Consider the following 12,616-nt stretch of genomic DNA (forward strand, 5'->3'; position numbering starts at 1 on the left):
GCTGTTCAAGTACAGACGTAATGATTGTAAGTGAACCGTTCAAGTACAGACCTAATGATTTTAAGTGAACTGTTCAAGTACAGACGTAATGTGTGTGGTTGAACTGTTAAAGTACGGACGTAACCTGTGTGGTTGAACTGTTAAAGTACAGACGTAACCTGTGTGGTTGAACTGTTAAAGTACAGACGTAACGTGTGTGAGTGAACTGTTCAAGTGCAGACAAAACGTGTGTGAGTGAACTGTTCAAGTACGGACGTAACGTGTGTAAATGAACTGTTCAAGTGCAGACGAAACGTGTGTAAGTGAACTGTTCAAGTACAGACGTAACGTGTATAAGTGAACTGTTCAAGTACAGACGTAACGTGTTTAAGTGAACTGTTCAAGTACAAACGTAACCTGTGTGGGTGAACTGTTCAAGTGTAAACGTAACGTGTGTAAGTGAACTGTTTAAGTACAGACGTAACCTTTGTGGGTGAACTGTTAAAGAACGGACGTAACGTGTGTGGTTGAACTGTTCAAGTACAGAAGTATCCCGTGTGGGTTAACTGTTCAACTACGGACTTAACGTGTGTGGGTGAACTGTTCAAGTACGGAAGTAACGTGTGTGAGGGGAACTATTCAAGTACGGGAGTAACGTGTTTAGGCGAACTGTTCAAGTTTGGACGTAACATGTTAATAAGAAACTTGGAAGTACGGACGTAATCATTCGTAATTAAGTCATTATTGTTCCTTATTATGACTCCTATTAATTGAAAAAGAATTTGTATGTAGGGGTTTCTTTTAACATGCTTGTTTCTGTGGTTTCTTTATAGATCGTCCATAATTACGGCCACGGAGCTAATGGCGTGTGCTTTAGCTGGGGAACAGCACTGGACGCCGCTCGGCTGGCGACAGCAAAGGTCAAGGTCAACAAGTCAAGGTTATGAAGAGCATATGGACAGGATAGATGGGGATGGCTACCTAAATATCATTGTCAAAACGCAATGACATTAATTTTAAATTCCAAATGCATGGCCATATATGTGGATATTAAACTTTATTTATCTTTGTTGACCACAAACAAAACTACTATTAACCACCTACCAAAGTAACTACAATCGCCAAGGGAAATAATCATAGCGTCATTTAATTCAGGAAAAGGCCACTTATGCATATTTGTAAAGATTTACTGGTACAATGTAACCTAAGTTACATGTACAGCCGACCATGTGAGGTCATGTGATAAGAGAGTCGTTAGGTGCTGAGGTGACCAGGAATAATGCACAAGATACAACAGAGGGGGAATGGCATGTCCACGAATCGTTAGTTATGTTAGGCCGCTTCTAAAGTGGCTGTGTGATCCATAGGGGCCTGAGGGTGCATTTTAAGGGGTTTAGGTCAATACCCCACCAAATCTCTTACCCCGGACAATATCCATAAAACATCAAACAATGTATTTACTTCATGCACGTTAGAAACGGTCTCAAAGTACGTATATATTGTGTATTAAATCTCAAATCAGTGTGGAAAACAAAGCACCTGTTTTCACTTCTAACTAAAACATAATCTGGAAACGAACTCAACAGTTCTCTATGGTTCTCAATACTGCCGCCGCTTGTCCTTCCAAACAGCCTATTTATCATGTAGTGGTAATAAAGACTCTATGTATGTGTGTGTAAAGACATGTTCTACATACGTGTGTACGGGTAAAGACACTTTGTGTAAAAACAGGGATTTATTTGTCTGAGTAATGGATGGCAATGTTTTAGCAATAACATATTATATATTGTTTGTATCAGTAATCGAAATATAGTCATTTGTATTAAATGGTAAGGACCTGAATTAATTGTACGAAAAGTATCTTGCTTGCTTTCCCATCCCATTGTTTGTTAGCTCACCTGAAATACTAGCTGTAGTGCTTGATCCGTCGTCTGTCGACATTTCCATTAAATACATCCATTCTTAAACTACAGAGCAGAACTCAACCAAAGTTTAGTGGTACCATCTTTGCATCATGCGGATCAAAGTTATACAAACATAGGGGTAACCTGAACCTGGGGTATCAAATGGGTCGGTTTGCTTCAACTCATTCACCCCTGAAATTTCGTTAGAACTATTCTAACCTTTGAATTGGAGTTCAAAGGTTTCAAACAAATTCTGGTCGATGCAATCAATTGCACACGTATGGCAGTTTAGACTTCCGATACTTGACTGTCAAACAAACAAATCGAAAACATACATGCTTAACAAACATTAAAATATGTTCAGAAAAGACAAGAGAATACTTCGAAGTGTCAACAAAAATAAAATTCGAACTCAAAATCGAAAAAGCTTCCAGCTTGTCGATAGGATAATATAGGAACAACGGAAAGATTTACACGGAGATCCTTGAAAAGCACAAGGCTAATGAGACCAGGCGTTTCGGAATGGTTAGCGTCGTCTACTTCATCGCCGTCACATGCGATGTAAATCTTAGTCAAATCCAAGTAATGTCACGTTTTCACATCAACAAATCTGGTAGTGACAAGAAAACTACAAGGCACATTACTGAGCGTAGTCGTAAACATCGACTTTTATATCACACAATGAAATAGCACATTTTCACAACGATGAAGACAATACGACTTACCGATAGTCTTCTTCAGACCTGTCGTTAGTAAATATGGGAAGAGTTACAATGATCTGACATTTGCTGTAACCTTGATCTTTGGGGACAGACACGTGATTTATGAACACGTATTATTTAATGGTGACGGGGAAAATATATTTCAAGCTGAAATACTTTAAAAGTAATATGTTTTGAATGCATTTGACTCTAACGCCTTGGCCTCGGTTATCACAATATCAGTAGAACTATGTGATAATCTGGATAGCCCTTAATAACGTTCAGCTACTGGCTATGTATTGACACTTTGCCTCAAATTAATAAGAAGACATGATTAAGATTTTAAAGGATGTCTACATGTCTCGTCGAGTTAGGAATGTATTCCTGGTGCCCGTTGTGTGCAAATCGTGCAAGTCTTCGTGGCTATGTGTCACGTTCTCTATTTGAACATGAGGACTATTTGTGGCTATTTGTCACGTTCTCTATTTGAACATGAGGACGATTTGTGGCTATCTGTCACGTTCTCTATTTGAACATGTGGACGAGTTGTGGCTATCTGTCACGTTCTCTATTTGAACACGAGGACGATTTGTGGTTATCTGTCACGTTCTCTATTTGAACATTAGGACGATTTGTGGCTATCTGTCACGTTCGCTATTTGAACATGAGGACGATTTGTGGCTATCTGTCAAGTTCTCTATTTGAACATGAGGACTATTTGTGGTTATCTGTCACGTTCTCTATTTGAACATGAGGACTATTTGTGGCTATTTGTCACGTTCTCTATTTGAACATGAGGACGCTTTGTGGCTATCTGTCACGTTCTCTATTTGAACACGAGGACGATTTGTGGTTATCTGTCACGTTCTCTATTTGAACATTAGGACGATTTGTGGCTATCTATTGCGTTCTCTATTTGAACATAAGGACGATTTGTGGCTATCTATCACGTTCTCTATTTGAACACGAGGACGCTCTGTGGCTATTTGTCACATTCTCTATTTGAACATTAGGACGATTTGTGGCTATCTGTCACGTTCGCTATTTGAACATGAGGACTACTTGTGGCTATCTGTCATGTTCTCTATTTCAACATGAGGACGATTTGTGGTGTAAGCATTATTTCAGGATTCCCGTCAGTAAATCACACGGATTGCTTTCAGATATTTGTACAAGATTTATCTGCGAGGCTTGGAAACCTATTGGTTCCTGCATGTACCTCCACAGACAATGTACTGGAGAGTTCCGTACAGTAATATAAAACCCACTTAATATGATTCCATGATATAACTACAAAGTGGAACAGGGACATGGAACCGCCATCGATCAGATAGATCCATTGGTAAGAGAAACCGAAATGGGATCAGAGTTCCGTGGTTCCATTTTTACTCTCTGAGTATTACTTTGTATTCCAGTAAGCATGGTTTTCTTTTCAAAGGTCGTTTATAAAGCTATAACGTCGTCCTAGTGTTTGACAGTGGTACGGGGATACGCCACAGATTTGACAGGCGTGGCCATGAAAGTGTGTAAAATCAATTTAAAACAGCTCGATAGCCCTTTACCCCACCAAGCTGGGGACAAATACAATGACTCCGAGCATTGCGGTTCTTCAGAAGATGTCGTTTTAAGATTAGAATATGATCACTACGGCCATGAATAAGGATCCAAACACACTACAGGCCAAGTACGAGAACCCCGAGCATTGCTGTTTCCGATAGGACGTTGCTCCTGAAGGTTTTCAACACATTCGACTTGTGATCTTGAAAGTTGGCGAAACATTCTACACTTCATCCCGTAAAACTAAACGCCAATATCATCAACCTGCAGGGGCCTGTTCGTTTATGCGGAACAACCGGTTTGCCCGTTTATAAATGTAACATTTTCGGGTGTTAATCCTGGCGGAACTGCAAATATTTATGCAGGCCTTGCAGGGCTTTGTCAAGCTCGCCTGAAGCCAGCACCAGATTACTAGGTCCGACCTTATTTAACAAGGGGCCCAATGGGCCTGCATCGCTCACCCGGTATTAATCTCACACTTGTAATCTTAAAAGTAGACTAAAATATATCTACAGGCAGAATATCAGTGTTTGATTCATAAGAACCTATTTAAAGATTTAAACATATGACGCCTGTGACGTTGAATGTCGAACATGGACATTAAGTTGAACAGAGTGTATAGTCTTCCAACACAGCATGCATCTGGCAAAATATCATTACACTGGACCTTTTGGTTATATAGAACAAATCATTTAAAGATTTAAACATATATTGACCACTGTGACCTTGAATATGGGTGAAGGTCATTCACTTGGTAGTCCTTCATCCCAGCATGTTAATGGCCAAATATCATCACTCTTGGCCTTTTGCTTGTTAAGAAGAAGTCATTCAATGGTTTTAAACATATTTGACCCCTGTGACCTTGAATATATATGTCAAGGTCATTCATTTGAACAAACTTGGTAGTCCTTCATTCCAGCATGTTACTGGCATTATACTAGGCCTCTTGGTTATTCAGAAGAAGTTGTTTAAAGGTTAAAAACATATTTGACCCCTGTGACCTTGAAAAAAGATGAAGGTCATTCATTTGAACAAACTTTTGTAGCTCTTCATCCCAGCATGCTACTAGCCAAATATCATCACCCTAGGCCTATTGGTTATTCAGAAGAAGTTGTTTAAATGTTTTAAACATATTTGCCCTCTGTGACCTTGAATATAAGTCAAGGTCATTTATTTGAACAAACTTGGTAGCCCTTCATCCCAGCATGTTACTGGCCAAATATCATCATCCTAGGCCTCTTGGTTATTCAGAAGAAGTTGATTAAAGATTTTTACATATTTGACCCCTGTGACCTTGAAAATTGATGAAGGTCATTTATTTGAACAAACTTGGTAGCCCTTCATCAAAGCATGCTTCTGGCCAAATATCATCACCCTAGGCCTTTTGGTTACTGAGAAGAAGTTGTTTAAAGTAAAAAGTTGACGCCAGACGGACGCCGCACCATGCCATAAGGGCCAAGTGAGCTAATAAACGAACAACTGTGTTCCGACCGGTTTAAACAAAAACCGCCTTGGGCTTGTTAATTGTTTAAAATGTTCTAAGCCGACGGGACAAAATGCTATTCTTCATTCCTCCCGGATTCACACCGTACTGTTGAGTAACATCACTTATTACATATATAATACCATACTGTGTAAAGTCACAAAGAAAACAATGAAATGACAGTTGTTCATTCATATTTACATTTATTTTTTTCATTTTACTTTGGTTTGGTAGGCAACAGCTACAAAATGGTGCTTTCATTTACAGCTTATCTGATACAGCCAAAACATGACAACAATGAGATGATTTTGTACACTGGACATAATAGTATTTACAAACCTTCTGAGTAGCATAACAAACATATAACCAGATATCATAATAATAATAATGTTTCTCTCTTAAAATTCTTTGTCCCCATTCCCGTTCCCTTCATATATCTGTAACACTAAATAACCAATTGTGTTACAGTGTTTTAATAATAAATAAACTCCATTCAGTAAGTCAACTACATTGACCCTGTGACCCCTAATTTGACCTTCAACAAGACTGCTACCCCTTACAAAGGGTATCACAAGGTCATTGAAGGGCTGAAAGGGTCTACTCATCCTTTCATACATGATATATTTATACAATTATAAATACTTTTATATTATGAAACGCTGGTGTAAATATGTATGTATAGATACTGAAAACCAAAGACATCTCTATGAATTTTTTCCAGACATACTAATATGTTGATTCAACCAGGAGTCTGTCTCACTTTCAATGCAAGACTAGCATAAAATGCAAGTCCTTAGTTTGCAGTATCATACAGGTACTATATTCCTTTTCTTTCTAATCTTGATTTTTTCCTTGGCTTCTTCTCTCACTCCATTTATTACTTGATTTAACCTACGGGGTTCTCTCCATCTTGTACACAGGCAATAATAACCAGGCGTATGTACAAGATGCAGTCATCAATCCAATAAATAAATGAAAAACAAAAAAATAAAGACAGTGAAATGCACACACACATATATAATATATATATCAAAGAATTTTGGGCTTACCACCAAAGTAACTTGGACAAGACAGCATTATAACACCCTACCAACCCTTCTGTTACAATAGAATCCATCTTTTGGATTCTTCCATCATGCATGTGTAGGGGTAGCAGGATGGATTCTTAAATATCTATGTATGCTACCTATTTCATTTACAAGACATTGAAGAGTTGTTTCCCTTGCTACAATGTTATTTCCAAGGCAGCATTTAAAAGTCCATGTATGAGCAATGACTATTCACAGATGAAAACGAAGATGAAATAATGACAATGGTGATGATGATGGATGTGTGGGTGACACTTAATGACCTACTAAGGGCAAGAGAATTGAATAAGACTCCATCATTGTGAAGATTAGCTCTTCTTCAACAGACTCATGCACACTTTCTCATGGAAACATTTTCTCACTAAAGACCCCTATGTGTCACACAGCTGGAACTGACCAATATGCCACATCCTTTCAAATATTGCATAATCCAACAGACCAAACCAATACTATAACACATAGGGTTTTAGGTTGTCATGTTGCACACACATTTATTTTCATCCATTCACTCTTTGATTCGGTAGCAATAAATAATAACAAAACAATGTCTTATCCAAACCCACAAGTTTACATTTCACCGGAGACGCACAGCTTAAACATAACATCATATGAAAGAACCAAGAAGACTAAAACTGGATAGTCAGATTATTATATCATAGTCATAAAACTCTCCTACTGAGAAAATTACCCAACAACAGTTCAAGCATTTATATTTTGCTTCCTAACCCCATATTACATCTTCTCAATGATTGCTTTTGTAACTGCCACTGATTGCTGGATACCACTTTTTACAAAGCTTTACTGACACTGTCAATAAAACCAATATTAAAATTGAAGAAGACCAGCAGATCTTTTCATGATAATTAAAATAAACAGCAAAAATAGGCCTCGTAATACATGAAATAAAAATGAAATTAAAAGGTACAGGAACAGAAAAGCATGCAAGTCAACTTTTCGGTACAAAAGAATAGTGTGATTGGGTTAATAGCAACACAATCTAATTTTACTCAAATTACATTATCTCCCCTTGTTGAAAACTGCAGCTATAATCGGTGACGATGTAAAGATAATGATAGATTTCCCTAAACCATTGTATCACCAGCCGTTTATCTTTCCACACCTGTGCTCACACACCACATTCATATTCAACTCCACCTGCTGATTTCATTGCTTACATTTACCAGAATATTTAGTACATTTTGGTCTTTCTCTTTTGAGAGTTAATATCATATATTTTATTCATAACAATCAGTTTAAAAACTTTAATAGTTAATTTTGACTTTACTTAACATCATCTTTGTAGACTGTATTAATGATAATTGCCTTGCCCTATCTGATTCGTGTTCTGCTTTACAGAGATATTTTCTAAAAACAAATTAAAAAAGATTTAACAAGTGACATTTCAATTCCATTCAAATTTTCTATAACTATACAGAATAGAGAAAAAAAATCCTGTATACTTTATGGGAAAACCTGAATAAAACTTTAATAAAATGCTCTATGGATTACAAATCAATATGAAAAATATGTAAAGTTTTGATAAAATGTGATTCTTAGGTATCCTTAAATGACACAAAACATTGTGCTGTAAAATGTATTCATACATATCAAATAACAGCTTGCTTTTTTTAAGTTCGACATAGTGTTTTATTCCATCGAGTTCTCATTTTACACTTTGGTTTGAATAAGAATTGGCCCCAGATCTAATATGCATGATTATGATTTTTATAATTTTCAACTAGAATTTTTCCAAAATGTTTTTGGGACATTCATGAATTGTTCAAACATTATTGATCGGACGAGATTGAAATGACAGGATGTCACAAATTCCCTGTCAGCTTCACATGTACATTTCTAGTTCAAGAAAATAAAAAGTTAATTGACAGGAAATCACTGCCTGCAGTGATAGGGAGAGTGAGAAAAGGCCTTGTTTACAGGGTTTTAAAATCATAGTCTTTGAATTTGTATTGGATACAGGAAGTCTTTTTCAAAACAAATTGTAGCATATACATGTACATGTGCTTGAACGATAAAGAACCTATTTAATGCTATTTACTACATTGATAGTCACCAACAGAATTAATGATTTCACAGGTTGAATATGTTCAGCTTAAACAGCAGTTTTGCCAGAATTTCACCTTCAATGTATTTTTACTTCATTTTGGCATTTAACTTTTGAATTAATTTTACAGGTGATAAGGTGATATTTAAACATAAGAATTTATTTTAAAATGATAAAAGTTCAAACATTCATACATGCGATGAAGTTTTGCCGAAAAATAATGGAGCCTGTCTTTGAATTGTTCAATTTTCAGGTACTGATATGAATATTGCAACATTGAGCACAAATGTATGATTGAAAATGAGCTGGCCACACTAGGATCTGGTATCAGGTCAATCTTGGTATCATACGGACATAAACACACCTGTTTTATAATGTCTATTTACACCATACACCACTGTTTTCCCATCAATTCCAATCGGAACTTTCCAGTGACTACGTATCTAATGAACTGGAATGCATCAAATCGAACAGAAGAGAAAACAGACTATAAATAAATACACATTGTTTTCCCTTCAAATTGTACGCAATGCACACAGGCTCCTGATATTAAAAGATGATTTGTATAGCAAGTATTAAGTCCAATTGGGAATCTACCTCACAAGCTAATTACTCTCCTCAAACACCACGCTTATTGCTCTCCTCAAACACCACACTAACTACTCTCCTCATACACCACGCTAATTACTCTCCTCAAACACCACTACTCTCATCAAACACCACACTAACTACTCTCCTCATACACCCCGCTAACTACTCTCCTCATACACCACGCTAACTACTCTCCTCATACACCACACTAACTACTCTCCTCATACACCCCGCTTACTACTCTCCTCATACACCACGCTAACTACTCTCCTCATACACCACACTAACTACTCTCCTCATACACCACGCTAACTACTCTCTCATATAGTACACAGAACAAAGTTCAATTTCACAAACAAGTATGCTTAAATCTATTTAAAAAAATTATGAAACAAAAAGCAATGTCTACATTCTTCTCTAAACTGACAAATGGTCTAAAGTTGTTTAAAATCTGATAGTATGAACAAAATCTACATTGATAAAGCATTGGTATTGTTTTCTCCTTGACTACAGTATTTGACAGTAATTGCTCTTTGTCTTTGCCCCTGTGTAGAAGTCTGAAGCGATCCTAAAAGAACCTTTAAGAAAATAGGTCTATATAGAAATTCACCAACCATAAAATTGCAATTTTACAAAGAGAAAAATAGAAATGAAATAAAAATATTTGTACACATTCAAAATATAATCAACACAGTTGTTTCATACCAGTATGGCATCAAACATAAAGTATTCTGCAAATTTAAGAACAATTTTGAAAATGGCGCCAGCTCACGGTACTTGGCTGAATTTGGTGACCCTAGGATATTAACGATGAAGATTGATTTAGTAAATTTCAAATAAGTTACGCAAGGAAAAAACTGTAAATAAACAAACTCAATGCTGGTGATGTAAATGAAGTATGAACTTTAACAATGAGTTGTCAATTTAAAAATAATTTGTGGATTATCAGACTTTACCCTAGAATTCAAAATAACCTCCAAATAGTTAGTTAACACTAATTCTCGTTTAAGCAGGAAATTATTTCAATTCTTTGGTTTTCAAACATGGGTATAGCTGCAATATAATGAAACTGGGGGTCAGAATACATACGTACTAAACTTCATGAAGTACATCTGTGTACACTGTGCTGGTAATACACTATTTTTGACAGTGACATAGAGTAATTGTAACAAGTGTCTTAGTGTTTCTGAAATGTTTTAAAAGACCTGAAATATCCAATGTGGCTTGGTAATTAAATATGAATTTATTCTGTCATGCTTTAGTGTTCAAAAATAAAGAAAAATAGCAAAAAGTGAAACCTTTAGAAAATTGTTAAATAAGAGATACCTAAACACTTGACTTCAACCTGATCCATTCTCAACATCTTTATCGCAAAGATATTCACATAAAAGACAAAATTCTCAGTAATGCTAGTTTACGAAAAAGAGTAATAACAAACAGAAATAAGAGGTAGATGACATTTCACAAAACAATGTAAAAAAAAAAAAAGACATTCAATTTTTTCCAGTTAGTTTTCAAGGAACACTTAACCACATTTAAAATCTACCTATATTTTCATCACTGAGAGTTCAACTGCTTTAGAGATTTTAAAGCAATCTCACCATTAACACATTAATTTCATACATTAGTAATACACTATTTACAATGGGAGGTATTTCATGTAATTAATTTTAGAATTGTAGCACTTTCTAACAATTATAACAGTTTGTGTCAATAAAAGTTCATTAATACTACATAAAACCTACATTTCCATTCAAATCACGGTAAAGCTATCAAATTAACTACAAAATATGAAATAAAAGATTCAAAATTATTTATCATATGCATGCTAACTAACAGTAAAAAATATCAAACGTATTTTTGAAGCACACAAAAGCATTAATTACTACAACCTCTGAAGACAGGTGCAATTAAATACTACGATGAAAAGGTCTTTATGAGGTATAAGTTTAAATTCAGAAAAAGACAACTATTTTTATTATATTTCTCTTCCCATTTTTCAACAGTAGTAAAGAATGAAAAGTACAGAAACTTTTTACATTTTCTTTTTCACTCCAACAGGCAATCAATGTACTCAACCTTTCAGACAATTCGAATGTGAGTTGTAGGGACAACAGGCAATCATTGTACTCAACCTTTCAGACAATTCCAATGTGAATTGTAGGGACAACAGGGAACTGAAAGAAAAGATAAGAAAAAAACACACAGACAATTCAGACAATTATTCTTCACCTGAAGTTTTTTCAGTAACCAAAAACAATGAAAATATAAACAATCAATCAACAAACTCATCTCTCATAAACTCTTAAATGAATTTAACTGACAACCCGATTTATTCACAGCCATAATATAACAACAAAACATACATCCGAACTACAGCCTCCTTAAGGTGCAACACACTCAAAATGTTTGACACTAACCGACTCAAACACAGGGATTTTCTGGTGACTTCCAGAAAATGAAACGAATCTTGATCAAGTAAACTTTTAGTTATACTTATAATTATACCTGTGAAATTTTAAAAGTTAATAATTATCTTACTTTTTTAATTTGTGGTTGGCAAAACTTTTTTACCATTAATTGCCCTGAACATTAAATGACAGATAACCAATATGCAGATTTGATTATGATACATTTATTTAGCATTTCAAAGATTCCCTACATACTGTAATAAACTTTTCTTCAATTGAGATGTCCTTTCTAGACTGAAACTGGTATAAAAACAAGAGATCCCAGAGGGATCTTGGCGCCCACCTTTGTACGCTCTTTGTCAGTTCGATCTTTTCTCTTCTTTCCTCTAATCTGTTTGATCGAGTCATGTTAACAGTAAATGCACCTTGAGGTAAGGTAACTTTTGATCTAAACTTAATACTGATGTGTATGAAAGCCAACCTTCAAAGTGAGTTTGTCATTTCACATATTTACTAGTACAGTACTTAATGTGAAAGAAATAGAATCGATCATTGAAATATGAGAAAGATCTGTTTAGTTATTCTTTTAGTCCATTTTGTTTTTATGATCAGTCTCAAAATATAACATACACAACGAGAGACCAAGGGGAACCTACATATAAAATTTGAGAAAGATACATCCCGTACTTCCAGAGAAATAGCGATAACAAACTTTCACTATCAAAATCCAAGATGGCTGCCTGTCGGCCATGTTATTTATCCGTTCAGTCTCGAAAGTTGCCCTGCACAGCAAAGGACTAAGGGGAACCTACATATAAAATTTGAGAAAGATCCCTCAGG

At 35.7% G+C, this 12,616-nt stretch overlaps 1 protein-coding gene across 1 annotated transcript in view; it reads left to right on the forward strand.

Annotated features, from left to right (window-relative positions):
- LOC110454950 (D-aspartate oxidase-like) overlaps positions 1–1,814 on the forward strand; it is a 15,954-nt gene extending 14,140 nt beyond the window's left edge. The window contains exon 10 of the mRNA XM_021504781.1: positions 813–1,814. Coding sequence (XP_021360456.1) covers positions 813–926 — 114 coding nt within the window. The 3' untranslated portion in view covers positions 927–1,814. The remainder of the gene's footprint in view (positions 1–812) is intronic.
- The last annotated feature ends 10,802 nt before the right edge of the window (positions 1,815–12,616 follow it).

This window comes from Mizuhopecten yessoensis, unplaced genomic scaffold (genome assembly GCF_002113885.1).
Source record: "Mizuhopecten yessoensis strain PY_sf001 unplaced genomic scaffold, ASM211388v2 scaffold8123, whole genome shotgun sequence".
Taxonomy (NCBI): Eukaryota; Metazoa; Mollusca; class Bivalvia; order Pectinida; family Pectinidae; genus Mizuhopecten; species Mizuhopecten yessoensis.